Source organism: Falco punctatus (genome assembly GCF_963210335.1).
Source record: "Falco punctatus genome assembly, chromosome: 4".
NCBI lineage: Eukaryota > Metazoa > Chordata > Aves > Falconiformes > Falconidae > Falco > Falco punctatus.
In genome coordinates this window covers 19,762,026-19,784,953 of record NC_137583.1, presented here as the reverse complement: position 1 = coordinate 19,784,953, position 22,928 = coordinate 19,762,026, and the positions used below count along the sequence as shown (strand labels likewise).

General features: G+C 44.3%; 1 protein-coding gene across 5 annotated transcripts; it reads left to right on the top strand.

Moving 5' to 3' along the window:
* Nucleotides 1-841: 841 nt before the first annotated feature.
* On the top strand, nt 842-21,814 carry EIF4E3 (eukaryotic translation initiation factor 4E family member 3). 5 transcript variants are annotated; one of them, XM_080382608.1, is made up of 8 exons: nt 862-1,387; nt 10,196-10,268; nt 12,518-12,664; nt 12,748-12,842; nt 14,788-14,848; nt 18,106-18,172; nt 20,391-20,546; nt 21,062-21,814. In XM_080382608.1, the coding sequence occupies exons 1-8, from the start codon at nt 1,299-1,301 to the stop codon at nt 21,091-21,093; spliced, it is 720 nt and encodes a 239-aa protein (XP_080238734.1). In that variant the 5' UTR covers nt 862-1,298; the 3' UTR covers nt 21,094-21,814. The 5 variants fall into 5 exon arrangements, with proteins under 5 accessions (XP_080238735.1, XP_080238734.1, XP_080238736.1 ...); XM_080382609.1 differs by lacking the exon at nt 12,518-12,664 and having other exon boundaries at nt 842-1,387; XM_080382610.1 differs by lacking the exon at nt 12,518-12,664 and having other exon boundaries at nt 10,196-10,262.
* Nucleotides 21,815-22,928: the final 1,114 nt, after the last annotated feature.

Sequence of the window (22,928 nt, the reverse complement as noted above, 5' to 3'; positions counted from 1 at the left end):
TCTTTTCTTCAGCAGCCCTAGTGGTGCATCAGGCTGGGGCGTGATCTGTGCCTGTGTGAAAGGGGTGCTGGCAGCGTGTGGGGTGGGGGCTGGGTACCCGGTGAGGCAGGTCTGTGCTTCCCTGCTGTGGCTGGCAGGCTGGGCTGGGACATGGGTGGGGGAGAGTGTATGTGTGCAGGACCTGGGTAGGGCCCCTTCCTGGAGCCACCTGTGCCCTCAGATGGGCCCTTGCCCATGTCCATCGCTGTTGCCATCACCATGGCTCTGTCCTCCCCTCACCCATCCATCTGTCCTTCCCACTGCTCTGTTGGCCCATTGGCCCAGCAGCCGCTTGTCGCTGTGTTCCGTGTTGACCTGCCTGAGGGCAGGAGGCTGCGGAGGGGTCTGGGCAGGCCGGGCTGATGGGCCGAGGCCAAGTGTATGAGGCTCCTCAAGGAGCCATGTGGGTCCTGCACGGGGTCACAGCAACCCCAGGCAGCGCTGCAGGCGGGGAGGAGCGGCTGGGAAGGTGCCCGGAGGAAAAGGGCCTGGGGGAGCTGGTGGGCAGCCGGCTGACCGTGAGCCGGCAGTGTGCCCGGGTGGCCAAGGCGGCCAGCGGCACCTGGCTGGTGTCCGAAGCAGCGTGGCCAGCAGGAGAGGGCAGCGCCCGTCCCCCTGCGCTGGGCGCTGGTGCGGCCGCCCCTCGGAGCCGGGGCTCAGGTTTGGGCCCCTCAGCCCCAGCCAGACCCTGAGGGGCTGGAGCGTGTCCAGAGCCGGGCAGGGGCTGGGGCACAAGGCTGGGGGGGGGCGGGGGGAGCTGGGGGGGGTCAGCTGGAGAGGAGGGGCTGGGGGGGCTGATCGCTCTCTGCAGATGCCTGACGGGGCGGTGGGGGGTATCGGTCTCTTCTCCCAGGTGACAAGCGACAGGACAGGAGGGAACGGCCTCAAGTTGCGCTGGGAGGTTTAGGTGGGATATCGGGAAAAATCCCTTCGCGGAAAGGGTGGCCAAGGCCTGGCCCAGGCTGCCCGGGGAGGTGGGGGGGTCACCGTCCCTGGGGGTGTTTAATGGCCGCGCAGACGCGGTGCTCAGGGACATGGGTCAGCGGTGGGCTGGGCAGTGCTGGGGTTGACGGACGGTTGGACTCGATGATCTCAAAGGTCTTTCCCAACCTAAACGCTTCCACGATCTGTCCCTTCCCCTGCCCGCGGCTGTCCCTCCCCTTGCCCGAGCCCCGCGTCCCTCCCCTCGCCCGGCGCCCCCTCCTCCCCCCTCCCGCGTCCCTTGTCCCCTCCCCGCGCAGGCCGGCCGGGGCAGGGAGATGGCGCTCAGCCCCCCCGGGCGGGGCGGCCAGGCGACCGAGCCCCCGCGGCTGCCGCTCCACTCGCCCTGGACCTTCTGGCTGGACAAGTGAGTGGGGCCGGGGCTGGCGGGGGGCTTAAAGCCTGCGTGTGTGTGGGAACCCCCAAAGCCCGGCGGGGGGCAGCATCCCCGACCCGGGGCGGCCTCGCTGGCCGTGGGGCGGGGGCCCGGCAGGGGCAGCCCCGGGCGCGCACGGCGCCGTCCCGGCCCGTCGGGGCGGGTGGCGGCGGTTCGGGGCTCGAGCGGGTGTCGGCAGCGCTTTCCGTTTTGCGGTGCGACGGGCACACACGGATTCCGGCGACGTCGGCGGTGTTTTGAGCTCTAAATTTAGCCGTGACGCTGGCGAGCCCCAGGAATAGAAGGCTGAAGGTCAGGCGCTGCGGTGGTGGGCACGGTGGAGCTGGCGCTCGCCCCTCAGCCCACTGGGTGGCCGCGGCGTGGCCAGTTCAGAACGCTTTAGTAGCCAGGTTCGACTCCTGTAGCTGATCGGCTCTTCAAACCTGGAGTGATCTGTTTTGAAGGATGAGCTGAAACAGCTTGGTGCGCTGGGGGCTGTGGTCCCCAGGGTGCTGCAAGGGGAGCTCCCCCCTGGTACGTGCGGCAGGGCACAGGGGGAAAGTGCCAGTGCCAAAACTGAAACGGGGAGCTTAAAACCAGAATTTGCTATTGTTTTTCTAATGCGTTTTTTTTCTGGCATTTTGGTTTGAATCTCTGCATCTCCTTTCTCTCAGTTTTCTAATTGTTATTTCTCCCCTCGCCCAACTCCAGAAGAAAGTTCTCTCCTGCATTGGCCCGTCTGTCCGTATGTGCTGCCCCACACCGTGGGTAACGTCTTCTCTCTCTCTCTCTCCCTCTCTCAGTAACTACTGAAAACGCACGAACATGCTTGGGTTCTACCAATCAAATCTTATAAATAACCCCACAAATTATTTCTGATCAATCTTTTTGAACTCACGAGGTAGTTACTATCCCGTTTGGGATCTGAGTTGTGCTGTCTGTGTGTTTTCAAAAGGCAGCATTTGGGCTGCTCTTCAGGCAAGCCACCATCCGGATCTGTTTGTTTACACAAGCCATGTGGAGATAAGCATGTCCATCTTTTATAACCAACATCGGAAGTTAAATTCTATTTCAAGTCCCTGACTTGTGTCATGATTTTTTTTTAGTAAGTCTTGGTTCCACCCTATTTTGGACTCTTAAAATTCAGTTGTTCTGTTTATTTTTTTCTTCTTTCTGTTCACATATAAGTGCATTTAATTAGGTAGTATTATTGTTCCTTAACTTATAAAACCAAGAGTGTAGGTATATGAAAAAAAAAAAGGAACCATATATACACAAAACTGTTTGCCAGCAGCAGTGATAGAATAACAGCAGGGAACAAGAATGCCACAAGCGAGATGTGTTGTGTACACTGGGGTGAGTACGTTGGGTGTGCTGGTGGTGGGGGCTGCCTGGAGCTGCCCCCATGCCCGCTACCACCCCTGCCAGCCAGCTCCCAGCCGGGCCCAGCGCTCCCCAGGCCCAGCAGCTCTGGGATCACTGGTTTCCCTAGGGAAAAGCTCCAGCACGGCAGCAGTCAGAAGCCGCAGGGTGTGAGGGGCTGAGCCGGCCCTGGGGAGATGGTCTGTGCCCGGGGGGGCAGGGACAGAGCGGCTGGGGGGGCACCTGGCCCGCAGCAGGGGGCAGCCCGCCACATACATTTTAAAACCATTTAGGGCATTAAAAAACACGCATGAGATGGAGCCACAGACTTCATTTACTATGGTGTGTGGAGGTGGATGTTTCCTTACAGAGTCCCACAGAAGTGGCTGCGACATTTGTTGGGACAACCATGCAGATTTGACAGAGGGATTGTTGCTGAGGGTTCCGTAGGGTGGACTTCCCATAAGAGATAACTGTGGGTGCTTTAACTCACTTTAGTAACGCCACTGTGGGGCAGTGATGTTTCCTCATGAGATGGCATTGTTTTTTGTCTGGTGGTATGTTTTACCCTGTACTTGCCCTGAAAACCAAGAAGAGATGATTAAGGATAAATAGACTTTGATATCTTTTTCTATTAAATTGCTGGGAGAGACACATCCATGAAATATGTTTTGGAGATGTTAAAATACATCTTCGTTAAGTCACATGGTTAAAATAAATACCCATCAGCTAAGGAGTACTTTCTGTAACAACTGGTGATACACTACCGAGTGATTCCCTTGGGGTTCATGACCTTGCTTTTATCTCCTGCTTCAGGAGTAAATGCCTTTGTTTAATCTACCTCAGCACTTGTTTCTGTGAATGCCTCCGCACAGGCTTAGCATCTGGAGGCTGGGATCCTGTGACCAGGTTCTGGTTCGTTGCCATTATCTTCCACGTGTCACAGGGCATCTGCCTTTCCCATAACTGCTAAGCCTTTCTTGGTATGTGTTTCTGAAATAGTGACAGTCTGATATCGCTCTCTTTTATCTTACCCTGTAGATGCATTAGGAAAGTGAGCATGATGAAAGTGTTTGGGAGAATATTGTTCACCAGTCTGACAAATAAGATCCCACCTATGATCTTCAAATGCTTGCAGGTCAGCAGTTTCATAGAAGACAGAAAAGCTGTCAGGTGTTTTTCTCTTGAGAGAAATAGGATTTCCTTTTTAACTGTTAAAACATTTTAAGGTCATGTGCTAAAGGTTTTGAAACCCAGAGTTCAGACCTGCTGTTTCATTTGTCCATTCTGCACGTTTCCAAGTGCATACCTACACACCTCGCTCATAGCACTTTTGGCTGCAGTGATGTTAGAGGGTGTGGGGAATTTCAGCAAGTCTTGCAGATGCATTTGGTGCCACCTTGAAGCTGATTCATAATAAGAGATAAAGAGCTGGTGGCTCTTCATAATCATGTTTATCTTGGCGAGGATCTGGTTTGGTGCAGGGTCCTGCTTATAGTGGCCTCTGGCTTTGCAATGCAAGATTACCTTTCTAGTTTTGCTACACTGTGTAGTCTTTCAATTTTTTTACAACAAAGGGTCAATATGCATCACTGACTATAACAAATTAAAACCAAGGATTACAAATCTGGTCACTGTATTCATGCTGTCTGGCACCTTCAACATGGGGATTGCACAAAAGGAGAAGTGAAATGACCATCTAAGGTTGGGATGTCCTAGATGACTAGTGATAGGCACTTGAAATCCCCTTTGTGGGATTTGGGGTTGTGGATCTGGGTGTAATCTTTATGTAAATACTAATCTGTGAAGCTGATGATGCTTTTTGATGTGCATGTGGACACGATGCAAATATCCTACTTTGTGAACTTTGCAAATCATGACATTAGCGAGGGTATTGTATGCCATCTTATGTTTAAGGCTGCACCAGGTAAGCCTTTCCTACCAAAATAACAAAGGGAACGTACTAGTACTAGTAGCTGCCTGATTTTTCAGCTCATGACAAGAAACGGGAGTTCTTGTCAGCGTAACAGTTTTTAGCCCAACGTGTGTGTGCGCACATGATAATGAAGATGATGTGCGTCGCTGCAAAAAGCCGCTTTGTGAAGATCTGACTGCATTGGAGCTGCCAGCATTGCTGACAGACCGCTTGCAGTCAGCGGCAAGGAATGTACCAGTGCCCTTCTATACAAATCAGCACTGTCAGAAATTGAGCACACAACACGCAAAGCCTAGTACCGAAGTCTTGTTTCTAGATAAACCTCGACAAAGGTGTGCTCGCTTCCATGGGAGCATGCAGCCGGGCAGATCGCACTGCAGCACCATGGCCTGCCTGCCTTGCCTTCTTGCCTGACTTCTAACAGTGCTTTTTTGGTAATTTTCTTTCTATTGCAAGAGTAGTTTAAATCCTCTGTATCTTTGTGAGGGTAAGAATATGCTTATGAACATTGTCGAGTATAATGCGATGTTATTAGCCTGCTTCAGGAAAGTGAAAATATTCTTACATAAACAAATTATCCTTATGTGCTGTTTTTTCTCTCTGCATGTTATACTGATGAGTTCTATGTTTATACAGTTTTGTTTGGAAAGTTTAGTAGATAAATTCTGATAACGGAACCATTTTTATAATAATTCTGAATCTTCATAACTGAACACATCAGATATTTGAAGCTAAACTTAATATATTTCCTTTTTTCCCTATAGCAAAATCTTATTTATCTAGGATCATCTGTTTCATCTATTAAAGCTTATGAGTAGGTGGCTTACAGTGAAAAATGATGGTTAATATTATAAGAACGTTCAGCCCCATAAATGCATTTTGACAGGCTTTGATGGCTTGAAATCAGTCTTTGTATTCAGAATGGATTACCAGATTTATTTAGTTGCCACAGCATGTTTTTGAGTTTATGATTTGTAAGAGTAAATATTTTGCTTATTTATACCAAAACCAGTTGTGGCTAAGTACTTACAGGGGTATTCTCAAAAGTGCTTGGCAGCTTTTAAAGCTCCTGCTAAAGCGGTGATGAGATCCCCCCCCCGGGAAACAAAGGCTAGTGTGAGCACACATGAAAAAACTTCTGTCCTTAATTCTTTGCAGGGGAACAGAAGAGCTACAGTTCTGCATCAGACATTAACATAAGCACAGCCACCTGGAGGTTTATTCATGGATGAAACAATGGAATTTATCTTTGCATCCTTTGTTCTTTATTTGCGCTGGAATAATGAAGGAGTAGTGAAGCAAGCTGGCATTAGGATTCAGCTTGTGTAGGTTATTCCTGTTTCCACCTTCCACTTGTAACTGCCACCCGTGAGATGCTGTATGGTGGGTCTGGCCTGACGAGCCAACTCGATTATTCCTGATATTGCACTATAACTTCTGCCATAAAGATTCCGAAGATGCGGAAAAGTGACATCACAGGGCACAGACCAGGCAGTCCAGAACTGTTGAGTATTTTATGTGCAGGCTGTCCATGGGGGACCCACGGGGGACCCGAAGAGCTGTGGGTGCCTGGCTGGTGCCGTCATGTGCGTCCCCTCCTGTCAGTGCACTCATGGGGATTTCCAGGGGCTGTTGCGTTACTTGGAAATGAATTGTTCACCATAGCAATAACTGACAGTCTAGTATGGCATATCAGTTTAATTTTATTGTTGATGGCAGTAAAATTATTCAAAGGGGGGGGAATCCTGTGATGGCTTCATTTCAAGGGTCAGTATTTGCAGTGTTCTTGTTTTGTAAGTAGCATGTGTATTGAGGTTTTTAGCAAAGTACACAACCACCTCACTACTCCTAGCTTATAGTGTAAGTGTTTGCTGGAAGAGTTACAGAACTAGGAATTTCTACAGATCCCTTCACTTGGAAGTAATTTGCCATTTGTATGATCTTAATTTAAAATTACTCAGTGTACTCGGTTAAACAAACAAACAAAAACACAAACCACCACAATTTCATGGGTTTCAAGGCACAAAGCCCCCTCAGGTGTCATCGGTGCTGATTTGCTGAGTTTATGGGTGGCTATGACAGAAACATTGTGGTTCAGATTTGTCAGCAGTCTGTGATTTTGCAGGAAATTCTGGGATTTTTCCTTCTGTCTGTCTGGCTGCGATTAAAATACTGTCTCTGCCTTATAGTCATCCATTAAACCAAATTTGTGCAGGTATAATTTCTGCAGCAAATGATCCTGAACTTTTAAATTGATGCGTGTAATCATTTTCTCATTTGCAGTCTTTTCAATAGTTGTTTGTTTGGGTTTTTTTTAATAAAAAAAAGTTTGGGGGTTCATGCTCATACCCATAAATCACTGACACTTTGCAGAGCTGGGTGAAATGCTGAAATAATTAATGCGGTGTAATCTTGTGGGCATGGGGCACTTGCCAGGCAGGGTGTTAGAAAGAAATGGTCACTCAACTTTTAAAACAGATAATTTGCTGTTCGGTTGGTGTTTTCTGCTAGCTGATCACATACTTTCTCTGGAAAATATTATTTACAACTATCAAAATGAATAATTTTATAACCTCAAAGTGAGATATTCTGTCTGTCTCAGCTGCTCTTTTAAATGGCATTGAATTTTCTAAATGGCTACTGTGATGGTCTAGATAACTTTTGAAGGCTGTCATTAGAGAACAGTTTTTAATCTTGTATTCAAGTAGACCATATTATTGAAACATCTCAGTTGGCAGTATTGGTGCGAGTCCAGAGAGTGTGATACTGTACGTTGTACAACAAAGTTAACCCGTATGCGTTGGTGACGGCTAGGTTAGCGAACCGGCAGAGGTAGCGCCTAAGAAAAGGGATTTCTTGGGCAGTGGTGTGAGACAATAAGAGGCAAAGTTGCCTCAGATTTTGCTTGTTTGTGCTGTTATACACAAAACACAGTGTTAGCAGAGAGGCGCTACTTCTGTCAGGAACAAGGGAAAACCAAGGGATGGTTTCTTGCAAAATCTCTACTGACAAACACTTATATCACCTGGTAAGATTTAAAGTCTGCTTTTAACTGCCTACTTTTTTTTTTGTGCATTCAAAATCCATCTGTCTGACTCTGTTAAATACTGTGGTTTTTTTTTTCCTTGATGCTGAGTGTAAAGTGCAAGGGAAAAGCAAAACAAAACAAAACTTAAAAAACCCCGAAACAACAAAACAAAACCCACCCTAAACACTGTACTATGATGATTCCTTTTGAGTACGTTGGTGGAAGTTTTGCCTTTTGTTATTTTCAGGTTATCAGTTTTTTCCATGGGAGTTTTCATAGTTCATGAGCCACAGACTAAAACCTATGCCATAATGATTTCTTGGGGTTTTTTTGTTTGTTTGTTTTTATAACCTCTAGTTAAAGTGACTTTCTGATGAGATTTGGACATGTAACACTGTTTTCTCATCAGTTTCACTGTTGCGATGTACTCCTGTTAACAGACAAATAGTAAAGCAGATGCTAGCACGTTCAATACTGAAAAAGTTGGGAGGGATTTCTCTGCTGGGTTTTTATATGTATTTTCAAAGTAACTTATTTCGATATGAGCCTTCCAAAAGCCTTGGGGCTGTTATTATAGTTTTGAAGTTGTGATGTTGTTTCGGTATTTTTGCATACTAAATTTCTTCCTTTACATTAATATCTAGGTTTTGCCCCAGAGCCTAAATGGTATCTGTAACAACTGAGAGTAACTTTATTTTTTTTTCCTGGACACGTTTCATGCTGATCAGAGGTATCAGGGCAAACAGCCGCACTGGTGGGAGGGTTACTGAGGGCCGGTTTGCTCTTACCCTTTCTTTAGCAGGTATCTGAGCAACAGCTGTGTTTTCTTGTGGTTCCTTAAATCCGTTCTGTCGCTTCTGTTTGCAGATTTAGTCATTTTACACATTTTTGTTTCCTCTTCTGAGATGCAATGGGAGGTTGCTTTGTCTGTTGATCTTGATTTGTCTGTAGAAATCCTATTTCAGCTTCTAAGGGTGTGTGTGTGGAAATTAGGTTTCCAGTTCTAACAAAATGAATGTGCCTTAGCAATTCTGACCTCATTTCCCCCCAGATTGTGCCTGTGGGGGTGTGCTGGGAATTGTCCGATGGGTGTACAATGTGCTGGTAGTATGGTGACAGGAGCCAGTGGTGTCAAGGGTGTGGATGCACCGTCCTGCGTCTCATGCACTGAAGAGTCATGATGAAGGTTATAAATAGAATCATAAATCATTTAGGTTGGAAAAGACGTTTAAGATGATGGGGTGCAGTCAGTGCTGTGTGTGCCTAAAGGGGACAGCTCCGGGTGGGAATTGGGAATAGTCAGTGTGAGGGTGAGCTAGGAAAGCCGACCTGTGCCAGGCGTAGATCAGTGCATCCCTACAGTCTGGAATGAAACCAAGCCAAGGACTTCGGGAAGCACTGCTGGCAGGCATGGCTGGAAGAAATACACGCTGCTGGTGGTGGATGAGCTGCCTGGTCTTGAAGGTTTCCTGCATGCGTTAGGTGATATCACTGCATGGTCAGGGTTGGAAGGGACCTCTGGAGACCACCCAGCCCAACCCCCTGCTACAGCAAGCTCTCTTGGAGAAGTCTGCGGAGTCACATCCAGGCGGGTTTGAGTGTCTTCAGAGAAGGAGACCCCACAGCCTCTCTGGGCAGCCTGCTCCAGTGCTGGTCACCCTCAAGGTCAAGCTCTTCCCCATATTCAGGTGGAATATCTCGTGTTGCAGCTTGTGCCTGTTGCCCCTTGTCCTGTTGCTGCGCACCGCTGAAAAGAGCCTGGCCTCGTCCAGCCGACACTTGCCCTTAAGATGTTTGTATGCACCGGTAGGATCCCCTGTCAGCCTTCTCCTCCCTCCCCCGGCCGGCCGCTGGGCCCGGCTCCCCCACCAGCCCGCCCCGCCGCTCGGGGATGCCGGGGGACCGCGGCTGGGGGGCGGGGCTGCTGCGGGGGGGCGGGGCTGCTCCGCCCCCGCCCCGCCGGGCTGTGCGCCGCCGCCACCTAGCGGCCGCGGCGAGGCACGGCGCCTGCCCGGGGCCTCGGCGCTGCTCCGCGGCCGCCGCCGGTGAGGTGGTTGTTACCGTCCGGGGCACCGAGCGCCGCAACCCGCCACCGGCGGCTCTGGCCCGCACGAAATGCAGTTACAAGGACGGTCGGGGTAGGGGCCCGCCGTCCCGTACAGGCAGCCCTTCCACCGGCCGAAGGTGTGTGTGTGTGGGGGCACTGGTTTGAAATGTCTGGGTTTAAAAGCCCTAATCCAGCTGTTGAACCAAAATATTTTCAAAAATACTGGGTGAATCTTATTCAAAAGTATAGAAGCACTTAAAATCCTGCCTTTAAATGATTGGCGATAATTGGAATTAGGGTTTATTACGCAGCTTTGACACATGAATATTTCACATCCACACTGGTGTGATTTGCTTTCCCCATCCATCTCCCTTCTCCTCCCTTGATAACAGAAATATTTTTATCAGCCTCGACTTTGTTTTCAAGGTCGCTCCCTGGGACGACGGCGGCTGAGTATGCATCACATTTGAAGAAGATTTACACGGCACGCACGGTACAGGTGAGGGGCCGCACTGGCCGGGGCTACTGTGTGCCATGCTCTCACTGTGTGCCATGCTCTCACCGCGCGCCTTGCCTTTTGGCTTGGCTTACACGGACGAGCCACACTGGTGGCTTTGCTCACCTGTGGGACAGAATTGAGTGGTACTGGTTGTGTGTAGGGTGACTCAGTCATTGCCTGCATTTCATGTGGCTTTCCACACCAGGAAAAGAGGAAGCTCATTGATCAGGCAAGCCCCCTCTTCTTAAACTTTCCAGTTTCCAACTGTACCTCCATTGGATTGTTACATTTGATGCATTTTAAATATTTTTCCTGCCTTTTCTCCTTTATTTATTTATTTTTTAAATACAGGAAATTATTACATGAAGACTCAAAATTACAGCTTGTGGTTTTTTTCTTCTTTTACCCCTTGAGCATGAATTTAAAGAAAAAGAGATTCTAGCAAACTGACGAATTAAAGCACTTTTAAATCATGCTGTACAGCAATGAGAAATTCTGCATATCTGTGTCATCTGTGCCTAGCAGTGGGCTTCTCTTGCAAGTAAAATTGCATTCACAGTTAGCACGAAGTGTAATGAATTGGTATTTGTCTCACCTTAATGCTAGGCTGACTCTAGTTCACTAAATCTCTGAAATTCTAAGATGATGCCCAAACCTTCCCTTTGAAGGAGCCCAGCCGTAGTGATCTACCAGAGTTTTAAGTAAGGCTTTCTCATTAATGTCTGCACAACCTGTACATTGCATGAGATGTTTCTTCCCAGCTAATTGGCCTAAGAAATGAATTGGCTTTTGGAGTTTTCTGGGGATGAAGTAATCAGTGGAAATTCTTTGGCATAAAGCGTGGAAGTGTCCTGCAGATCTTTGGGAGAGGTTCCCTCTCACCTCTCCGTGTCAGCAGAATGTTCCCGTGGGTCATGCAATGAAGTGACACTCCGAAGTTCAAGCTGATGGCAGAAGTGGGGTTGTTTCAAAATGGGTTGCCATGGTTCCTGCTGAAAACAGGACAGCTTAAGGCCACGGGCTGTTGTACACGGTATCTGGTGTTCTCAGTTTTCCCACTCTGAATCTGGCCTTCAGATGATTAGGTTTTAATGGCTGAAATTGGTTTTCTTCTCATCAGGTTGGGGCTTAAAATACACAGGATCTCCCTCAGGTCTCCTGGGAAGCCTCGTGGTCTGGATGAGGCTGTCAGAATGGCAGCGTGGCTCGTGATGCCTTTTGCTGTGCTGTCATATGTAGGTAACATCTTCCTCGAGGAAGCAGAACCAAAATCTTCATTGACTTCACTGCTGTCCTTCATGGGCAGCAGCCAGTCATTGAGGGATGCTGGCATGCACCACGTGAAAAAAACCAAACCAAAACCTTCCCAACTGGCTTCCTGGTTCAGGACACAAGAGCTCTCAAATATTTCCGCAGCCACCTGCCAGCGCAGCGCTGCTTCTTCCACTTCTGTCAGCAGCTTTGGGGTTTGGGTACGCAGGTAACGTTTATACCTGGCTTTTATATTTTTAATAGTCTTCCATCTCTTCTTAATGGCTTGGAGGTAGAATTGCCAAGGGCCACAAAAATTTGTCACATAATGTTGCACTCTTTTGTTTTTAAATTTATGCTGATGATTAAGTATCAGATAATGAGTTGTGCTAATGCTTAATATTGCATCACTGCATATAGATGCAACTTAAGTCTTTAAAAACCCTTTAATATTCCCGATTGCTGGATAAAGAAGAAAGGGGCCGGGGATCTTTTCACTTGTCCCTCCCTGTTGCTCACCACTGCTTTTTGGTGCCTTTTATCCACCCCAAACATGCGTGACAGCTGCTGCTTTTATTGGCTGAAATGCTGGGAAGTAATCCGACGGTTCCTGGTAACTTGGATCTTCTAATTTCTCCCCCATTCCGGTATTAACTTGTGCCTCTCTTGTTCTTTGCATCTGGGTGAAACTTTCCACAGTGATCTAGACACACTAGTTGGATTGCTAGTTAGGCATTTTGTTTAACAGAATTACTGTTTGTAGCAGTTTTTTTACTCAGAATAATCATAGAAGTTTAGACTAGTCTTAAGCAAGATGGCTAATTGATATAAGTGTATATATTTTAATTTGCTAAGAAAGTTTTCTGTATTGTTTTTTCTGACATACATAGTGTAACTCTGATTTTGATGATTTTTTTTCTCTCTATTCCTAAGGACTTTAATTCTAAAATAATCCACAGTTCAAGTGCTTCCTTTCTTTTTACCTTCACCTTATGCAGAACTGGCAATGGAAAAACAACCCCAGGAACAAAACAGTAGAAGTGAAATTGCAACAAGCTCTTTCCAGAGCATTTTATTATAACGTGGAAGGTGCCAGTTCTCTAGGAGCAAGATACGTAATTGTTCTAGAAAAAATGACCAAGGAGGTAAATCTGCATGAAAATTACTCTCTTGCCTTAATGCAATTAGGTGTTGTGTGTTTTTTGTTTTTTTTTTTTTTCTTTTTAAGGATTTCTGGAGTGTCTACAACAACATTCCTCCTGTGACAAATTTGCCTCTGAGATGTAGTTACCATTTAATGCGGGGAGAAAGACGGCCGCTTTGGTATGTTATCATTAGACATTTTTCTGGGAATGGGCAGTGGAAGAAGAAAGGAGGTGTGCGTGGGACAGGAGTGTCTTGTTTCTATTGCCTGTGAATGCCTCAACTTGAGAGACCTGTGAAAGAAATATCCCAAGGATCGTAGGAGTGACAAAATACAGACTGCACTTTAATTGTCCACCTCTGAATGTAAATGTAAGAAAGAAATTAAGTTACAAAAAAAGTTAAGAAATCAAAATATGACTCTGAATTTTGAGTACACAGGATATGTGACTTCTATTTGAATTATTTTTAACTTGCAATTTTTTTTCTTTCTGCTGAAGCTAGTATAGTAATGGTGCAAATGACTGGCGATCCTTATCCTCACCTGTGCAGCAGTATTCTTCGTACACATGTAGATGCACATACACCTTGGATTAAAAGGAATTTTAGACATTACGAAGTGACTCATTGCAGCAAATTCCTACTTGATTGTAGGATAGTAATGGAATAAAGCATTGATATAATTGATGTTTTCCTTTCAGAAACTGAGTTTTGCATACCTTCTTCCTGGTGCAGCCCTGCCACATCCCAATAAGAGATCCCAGGCACTTTCTGAGGAGTTTTGATGTTTTTGGCATTGTTTGCATAGATTGTGATTGGATTAGAGTTTTTGAACTTGATCGTAGTGTGTCTGACTGGGCGGCGACTTAGTACAGGAGACTTCTGTCCTGATCTAGTGAAGAAGTAAATAATTCTCTGAAGTGAAATGCATCTGAAGGTCTACATTACTTTTCCAAAAATTCTGTGACTAGTCAGGATAGTTAAACGGGATTTGAAAGATGCTGGGGGGTGTGTGTATAAATCAACTGGGCTGTTGTGTGCAAGCCTTCATCTGTCTGCAAGGTTAAGCGAGAACACTTAGGGGATTTGTTTCTTTGTTTTTTCTGGTTTTGATTTGGTGAGTGACTATTCGAGGTGTGACATGCAAAGATCATTTCTGAAAATGATACATCAAAAGTCTTAAATAAAAGACATTTTTTTTTATTTTAGGAAAGGGATTGCAAGAGATTGATCTCATCAGTAACCCCCTAATTTTTCAGTAATTACTGCCAAGGAGCTTTTCTCAGATTACAGTTATGGTATATTGGCTAATGCAGCATTAGTTTTTTAGGAAGAAAAACAAATTTTGACTTAAGAATTGAGGAGTGCAGTTTTTTGAAGATGCCATCCCAAAGCTTCACCCTCCCTTCCCCAGTGTTTGTCTGGGTTGGTCCTGGGGAACACTTACAGGTTTCATACCGGGTTTAGATATTCCAGAGGTGTATTTTATGTTATTCCTTTAACTTTGCTTTTACAGAGTTCTAACAGGAAACTAGAAGGCCTAATTTAAAATCTTATAAAATAATTGTGACAGAATTAACTTGAGGTGCTCACAGGGTTGTACATTTCGCCTTTGTCTTTTCAAGGCAGCTTAATGATTATGTCTGCCTTGACCTTGGGCAGCTTCGGTCTTTTTTTTTAATAAGGGCAATTAATTTCTAGCTAGTAACAAAACTGAAATGAAGTGTGCTCATGTTCTTTTGTTAAATTGGATAAACTTGAATGTAATAAGCCGCTTCTGTGAAAATATGCCAGAGTTCTTCCAAAATAAAAGGTTACCATAGTAAAACATAAAATTATTTTGTGGCTTGTTCCCATACAGTGTGCAGCCACTTCAAAGATGGGCTGTAGTCAGGGAAAATGTCTTTTCCAACACACAAAACTTAGGAAAGGGATTAGGTGTTGGGAGATACGCTTCGTATGAACAATGGGAGAATTCTCTTTCATGTCAGAAGACCTAACTTGAGTCATGCTACCTGGAATTAGTAATTGCATTTCAGATGGGATTTTTCTGGGGAAATTAAACTGGAGTTATCTAGATGTGGTTTTGAATGTTTATGTTCACTGACCTATTTCCCATAACCAGGGAAGAGGAAAACAATGCCAAAGGAGGCATATGGAAAATGAAGGTCCCTAAAGAAAGTACGGTATGTTATATTGACACTTTACTTAGACCTTGTTTAGTAATGGGGTTTCTTTAAGTTCCATCTGATAAGGCTGTTGTAAAGCTTTTTAGTTCTGACATCATGCAATACAACAATCAAACGCTGTATTAATGTCTCTAACCTTTTATTTTAAGACAATAAGCAAAAGTTTCGTTTACAATAATGCCATGTCCCTTGCTTTTGATAATATTTGTCAGTGTATTATCATGCAAACAAAAGCTGCAGCATTATATTCCACTTCCATTTGGACACACGGTATCTTACAATGCCCTTTGTTCTCAAGACTGCTTACAAGCACACGAAGAAAAACAGAAAAATCTTTTCCTGATAACATTATGTGCTAAATTATGGCCAGAACCTCAGTAATGCTCTTCAAAGGTCCAGGCACAGAGTCCAGCCCAACTTGCAGAGTATCACTGAAATGCTCCTAACCCCTCTGTCAGACTCAGTAGGAGATTTCTCCTTGGCACGGCTTGTTCGCACCTGTGTGCGGCTGTGGGCAGTGCTGTGACTTCCTGCAGCCAAACTGGACCCAGGCGTCATTCCCACCGATGGTTAATCCCATCACATGGCTTGCTCCCACTGGAAAGGGGAAGATCTTCCTCATTCTCTCCTGATTCCTCTTGCACTGGCTCTGCTGTTCATTGGATGGGTTAACGAGCCAGCTTAATGCACTCTGTCACAAAAAGTCTCTTTTCCAGTTTATTCTTAATTTGAGTGTATGGCCAGGAGAGTGTTTTGATGGGCATAGGGGGTAAAGGTAAAAAGACAAGTAGGATCATGCCCTGTGGCAACAGTGAGTTGTCAGATCACCTCGCTTACATCTTGTGAAACTGTAGTGCTGCTCAGTTCCCCACCTCCCCCCCTCCTATTTTTTTTTTTTTTTTTCAATTAAAAAAATGTGAAAGATAAAACCTGTTCAGGCATGCTGTTGTTCTAGCCCTGCTGAAATAATGGGGTTTCTCTTTGCGTCCCTAATCAAATGCATGTGAGTAACTTCTGTGAACTGTCACGGCAAGGAGATTTGACCTCTTCACACGTGGTGTTTATGTGCATAAGTGTGTTCTGGATCAGGCCTTTAAACAGGAAAAGTGAAGTGTCAGAAAGATGTGACAGCTTTGCAGAAGGCATTAAATGCTGAAAGATGGTACTTGAAATTTCAGCCAAAAGTTAATTGATTTTTGCCTGTGGGCTTTTTTCCCCCGTATGTGAATTGCAGCTTTCCTCCCCTGCAGTCCCCAGTGATCACAAAAGACTGAAATTTTCTTTCTCCTCTTATAATCAAGGTGTGAAGATTGTCTGAAGTGACAGGTGGTTTGGGGAGCTGCATTACTGGGCAGTGAATTTAGGGACCTCAGAGGCCATGTTTTTCAGAGGCTGAATGACGGCCCCTTCTTGAAATAAAGATATTTTTTGATCTCTCAGACTATGTACTGCATGTCGCAGGTCACTTCTGAAAGGTTTAATTGAAGGTGAACTTCAGTCAGCTTTTAGTGCCTCTGCAAATAGCCTGAATAATATGCTTCTGCCTGTTTCTCTTTTTTTGGCTTTGTTCTTTGTCACATGTGCACACAGCATCTCCTTGGCTAAGATGAACCATCTTGTACGGACCTAACTCAAGACGATATGCTATAGCAGCTCTTGGTGAGGGTGTGGGGTGAGGAAAATGTAGTTTTTTCTAAAGATATCTGTCTTTCCAGTGGTAAGAAGAACAGACTGAGAAAATATTGACACTTAAATGTTGTATGTGTACAGTGACACTTCTGTATCCCAATTTTTAATATGAAAACTAATACTTTTTTAGATGCTCGTAAGCAGTTGCAGGATCAGGCCTACTACTGGATGAAGTGCTTCCTACCCTTGAGCCTGTTAAGGCCAGTCACGGCAGCGACTGTGCCCGCTGCTGAGGTTGTGCTTGGTCAGTGCCATCGTTCCTCGCTGGGCTGTTCTACGGGCAGGCAAAAGGCACCGTGTCAGAGGCTGCACGCTGACGTCCTCAGCCTGCCTCGGGAGACATCGCATCAGATGCTCCCGTAGCACAGCTTCATGTGATGCATTGGATTAGGTGATAATGAGTCACAGAGATCCTTTGTGTTCTAAAAGGTGGCTTAGGAGTACTTGGAAACACCATTAAAGTGGTTTATTAGTTTGTCATCTTTGTGGCTGCTTGCTTTTTGTTTTAACCTGGTGCATTGCAGAGAGCTTTGGCTGGAACTTGGGGGGAAGTTCCTGGCCCAGGCTGCCCGGGGAGGTGGGGGGGGGTCACCGTCCCTGGGGGTGTTTAATGGCCGCACAGACGCGGTGCTCAGGGACATGGGTCAGCGGTGGGCTGGGCAGTGCTGGGTTGACGGTTGGACTCGATGATCTCAAGGGTCTTTTGCAACCTAAACGTATCTGTGATTCTATGATTTGATTTGCTGGGTTTTTTTAATAGTACTAAAACTCAAGCTAACTTCATATAGCAGAAAAGATGTTCCTTGAAAGTAGCATACGAAGAAGTTATTATGGTGGGGTAAACAGCTACATATCTTGATGTATTCTAAATAAAAATATTCTGTCCCTGTAAACCCACACTTTAGAGCATTAGGTTGGTCCAGATGCATTTGGAATTTTGTGTGAGCTGTGGCTTACATGATAACAAGTGTCAAAAGCAAGTAATGATGTCATTAGTCTAACAGCTAAAGCAAAGTGGCAGATAGCTTTCCTCCCGTTTTAATTCTCTAGTGAGCAAACTGAACTTGTTGAAAGATGGACTTATTTCATAGTCAAGACTAATCAGAGATGATGTTTAAATATAAAATCAATTTAATTTACTGGTAGGGTTTTCAGGTACTTTTCTTAGAGTGGCTGGTTATTCTTTTCTGTAGAAACAAGTGATCACAAGTGGATCTTACAGTCTTATCATGGGAAATTCTTGGGAGAAATCTACTTTCAGGCTTTGCATTAACTAATGCGTTCAGGTTGAGTTCTGCACACAGATATAGCAAAGGTAAAATTATGGTTGAATATTTACAATATTTATTAAACGATTCTGTGTAACAGCATGTATTTTCAGAGTCTAAATTCTTGCTCCAACTGGATTAAGGAAATTACTTATGTAACAAAACACGTACTTACAGTAAACACCTTTTTTGTCTAGATAACTTCAGAAAGAGAATGCACTCAAAACTGAGCCAGAAAACCTAACTTATTAAAAAATAATAATGCAAATGTAAATTTTTTTTTCTCCCCCTTCTTAGGCTGCAGTTTGGAAAGAGCTACTGTTAGCAACTATTGGAGAGCAGTTTACAGATTGTTGTGCAGCAGGTAACTTAAAAATGATTGAGGCTAGCATGACAAATTGAGTTTGAATACAGAACATGGAAACACTGCTAAAAAAGGGGTATAGGGCTGGAAATCACATTGATACATGTTGTCATTAAGAGGAGGACAAGGTATTCTGACTGTTTTGACATAAGACTCAAGCTCAACAGCTTGGTTCCCTGGGAAGCCAGCAGGTTTTCTAGTTGTTAAATATCTATCTGTTAGCCACTGTTTAAATGATTAATATTCATTCTCCAATGACAGGATTCTGGAACCCCAAGTGACATGTCTGTACCAATTGTTTGCAGTGTCACTGCTGGAAGCAGCTGCATGAGATAGATGCCCCTGTTAGCTGTCATGGTCCCCCCTGGTTTGGAGTTGCCAGGGGAAGCACTAGTGCAGAGCTGAGGCAGAGGGAGGCTGCGTGGTTTGCCTGGGGTGACATTAAAAGACCCATGGCAGGGCCATAACACAAACCTGGCTCTCCTGAAGCCCAGGTTAGCAATAGCTTCGTTCTTGCCTAAAAATTCTGCTTAGGTCAAGGTAATCTTTAGTGTAATTGAATACATAAATATTCTTAAAATAACTTGCTGGTTTACTGGAAAACAGGCATTAATCATCCAGAAGCTCATGTGTGATTTTGGTCAGAGGTAATAATTTAACAAAGTTGCTTTCAGAATAAATATCTTCTCTAGGCTTGCAAGGTTGCATGTTTAATTTGGAAATGGACTCCTGGAAGGGACTGTGAACACTAGCTGGCTTAAGATAGGTCATCAAATGCTGCTGCTTAGTCATGGATAGCAAGTACGAGTCTGACCATTTAATTCATTGAGGTTCCATTACAGAACTGTTTCTTGCTTCTGGGTGGAAGTGAACAATGAATGTAGTGATCCACTGGCCTTCAGGGAAGGCGTTCTGGGAGCTGGTTACTAAGCAAACTTTTCAGTTCAAATGACACTTCTCCATCATTTCTTTTGACCATATTTACTTCTCTCCTATGCACGAGTATCTGGTTAACTGGCTGTTGCAGTGACAGTGAATATCCCGTTAGGAGTATTCCTTTGCTGCTCTATCATTCTGTAGAAAAGAATTGCATTTCTCGGGTTTGCTGAGCTGTTCAGCAAAAACCTTTCAAAGGGTTTCTCTTACACCTGGCTAATAAGGTGGAGCAGGCACATTGCAGTAGGCTGCTGCTGGTAGCATCGCCTTGGTGCCTTTATTTTTTCTGCAGAAATTTTCTTGAATGAGTTTCTCAAACAGTGGATTTCTCTCATAGCCCTCCTGACTTTCAGAACTGGAAGATAGAGAATACAAGCCCCAAATCCTTAAGCTGTGAGAGACGTTTCTAATCGCTGTTTTTCAAAATCTTTAACACGCGTAACTGAGCTGGTGTCGAGAAGGGAGCATTCCTGCCCTTTATATACTGATAGGGTGGTCTTGGGGTCAGTTCAAGCAAATATGTGATATTCTGCTGCCTACAGGGGTAATTTTTCCCCTTGGCTGTGTGCTGCTGACACCGGCTGTGCATGCTCACTACTGGCCCTTCCCTTAGGATGCACTGGAGGCAGCCACCGCTCCCAGATGCAGCATGGCCTTAGCCTGAGCTCCCACAAAGCTGCATCCTCAGAATTTCACACCAAAAAGGGCGGCTACAGCGAAGCACGGCGTTACCGACACAGGCAGCATCATCCTGACTGGGGTTTTATTAATTTTTTTTTAATGCTTTTTTTTTTTCCTGTTGTTGCCTTGACAAAGTTAAAGGAAAAAGAAAGCATAGTCTGGAAAAGCTGGTGCCTGATCTCCGCCAGGTACTGTTCTTGGGGTTTTAGTTGTTTCACCCTCACCCCCAATTTTTGCTTATAGGCATTACTGTAGGTAAATTATCTTTAGTAGTTTATATTGCTAACCTGAATTTCTGAAGGGAGTCTTGTGATTCCCTTCTACTCAAGTGTAAGTGTGCTAATAGCAAAGAAGAATAATCCTATGGCACTTTACTAAAACCATAATGAGGTAATATTTCCAATAGTTTCTACAAATACAGTGTTTGTTTCAGTTTGGTAACTATTTTGTCTGGTTTGAGCATTGGTATTCTCCTCACTGGAGATTGCTCTTTTTCTTCAGTTTGTTCAGCTTTTGGGCGCTGTTTTATAATACATAAGTATCAAATTAGACATGTCTCACTTTTAAAGTATTCCTTAATGATGCTCCCTCTTCTGTGCAGGTGATGAAGTAATAGGGGTTAGTGTCAGCATTCGTGACCGTGAAGATGTTGTGCAAGTCTGGAATGTGAATGCCTCTTTAGCAAGTGAAGCAAAAGTTTTAGAAAAGATACGTAAACTCCTGCCACACACATCTTTTAAAGCGGTCTTTTATAAATGTAAGTATTGTGTACTGTTATTTGGAGCAACAAGATGCTGGTGTGGTCTTGCCATGGAAACATCCTGCCTAATTCATCATTAACCATTTAGAAGCGTGACATCTCTCATGGCATTAAGTTACGTCCTTTCAATGTAAAAGCCAGCAATCATTCAAATTATAAGGTATTTTTAGTTTATTTGTAGAATATATTTTATTCTTGTTTCAGGTTTCATGTTTAATATGCCTGAAATGAGTAAAAGGAGAGACAAATCTCTTGATAACTCTCAAGACTACAAGCTGTTCAGTTTAAGTATTCATAGAGGAATCATTTGCAATCAGGATTTTAAAGGGTCTCTTATTTTAGGCTTTAGATAAATGTATTATTAGAATACTGTATTCCCAAAGATCACTTGTTGGCATGTTGTGTCTTCCTTGACTGCTTTATACGTTGTTGTCTTCTCTCTTTTTAATGTTTTCACCTCTTTGACTGAGCTTACATGTTCTTTTATTTTTTTTTCCATCTGTCTTCCTTAGCGCACAGAGAGCATCATGCTTTTGAAGGCTGATGTGAAAAACATGAAGTGCACAGTCTGTGCCAAGCACGTGTGTCAGTGTTTGGTGTTTTGAGGTGGTCTGGATGAGAAGGATGGTGGAAGCTCTGCAGAAGCACCACACGCAGTTGGCCCTTTGAGTTTCTAGCATTTCAAACTGGGCTATTGCTACTGAAAATGAGGAAAAACAGTTGCTCTGACCGCTAAATGTGCAATTCATCGCTTCTAGTTTGGCTGGGTTTTTTAATTCTTCATAATTTCTTTAAAAAGATATTTTGGCTATTGTTTTTTCAATCGGATTATATTTGCTCCCATTTCATTAAGACAGCAGGCTTTCATTTCTTCTGTACTGTATTTAGTTAAATGCAAAGATCCACAAATATAAACAGTGTTAATCTTTAAATGTTTGTCTGTATTAATTATTTGAGGTGTTAGTTTGCTTTAATATACAACCAAAGATTGGTGTAGTTCCTTTTACCAGAAGAAGCTGCCAGGTAGAGATGAACGTACACTCCACTGAGCATTACTTCATTGTTAAGAGGTTTTTGTTTGGCAACTGTTCAAGTTGCACTGATTTCCACATCTTTAGTATATTAAGAGGCAGCCATTAAAATCAAATTTTAAAATAAGAATTGCACATTTGAGGTTTTTTTTTTTACAACTTTATCTGTATTTATGAATTAAAACCACACAGTTAATGAGCATTATTAATTAAACAAATTTTATGAAATTCAAATGTCTTGCTTCTGTAATTGCTTTCTGAGATTAAATGTTACCAGTCCTGCTTTTTCAAACCTCTGTATTTCTCAGTAAAACTTATTCTTTTAGAAGCTGTTTTGTTCATAGATTAAAAATATTTTAAAATTTATTTTTCTGTTATTAAATCAGAAAAGAGGCCTGAAGTTTATTAGTAGCATGTATTCTTGTATCTATTCTGTTAATACTTGAGATATTTTGAAGTTGCAGTTAGATGGAGCTTTCAAAATAAAAAGCATAGAGACTATTACCAATTTAATTTTATGATGTGACACCTGCAGTGACATATGATGTGGCATTATATGCAGTGACAGTATATGAAATACCCTAGCTAGCCTTGCTTAGATTAATTTTTACCACTGTAACTTTCCAAGATACATCTAATGCTGCAAGGATTTCTTCTTATAGTATTACTCCTTTTTGTTATGTCTAAATTGCCTGAGATCTGTTTTGGGTTTTGGTTGGTTTTTGGTTTTGTTTTTTTTTTTTTTTTTAAATAATTCTATATTTAACTACAAATGGTGTTGAAACGGAGTAGTTTCTTTTGTAGGTACATCATCACCCATCAACTGCTATGTGGAGATATCCAGCTCCCTGGAGAAATATGGGAAGGTGGGAAGGTGCTTTCCCTGCCAGGTGAACTGAACGCGTTGCTGTGGCCCTGGCTTTGCTCTGCAGCGAGGAGTTCTCTGTTCCCAGGGGATGGGGGGAGGGACACCTCGGGACCCCAGCCCCCTGCAGTGCGAGCTGGTGTTTCCCAGTGCAGTGGGCATGGGCAGCCTCAAGGCTGGCGTGATAGAGTCCAAAAGGGACTTCGGAGAAGCAAGGAGTAGAAAACTATGAGGAAAAATGTTCTCCATGGCTTGATGGGCAAGATTTGTCACCTGAAATATTTTCCTGTCTTTGGAGGACATGTGAATGGAATACTAATGGGGAATTAATTGCCTGCCTCACCCCCTGCTTGCTTTTACTCTTGGAAACAAGCCAGAGCCTCTCACCTCTCCTCCAGGCTCATCCTGGGTGCAGACATTGACTTCAGTAGAGTCGGATCTGCTGGCAGAAGTGACCGCTCTGGTCGTGTCCCTGGAAGTTGC

What these genes read in the sequence shown, in the direction of transcription:
- EIF4E3 (XM_080382608.1), top strand. Translation starts at nt 1,299, where the DNA reads ATGGCGCTCAGCCCCCCCGGGCGGGGCGGCCAGGCGACCGAGCCCCCG. An exon ending in TGGACCTTCTGGCTGGACAA is followed by an intron (nt 1,388 to 10,195) that starts GTGAGTGGGGCC and finishes TTTGTTTTCAAG; the next exon opens with GTCGCTCCCTGGGACGACGG. An exon ending in TAGAAAAAATGACCAAGGAG is followed by an intron (nt 12,665 to 12,747) that starts GTAAATCTGCAT and finishes TTTCTTTTTAAG; the next exon opens with GATTTCTGGAGTGTCTACAA.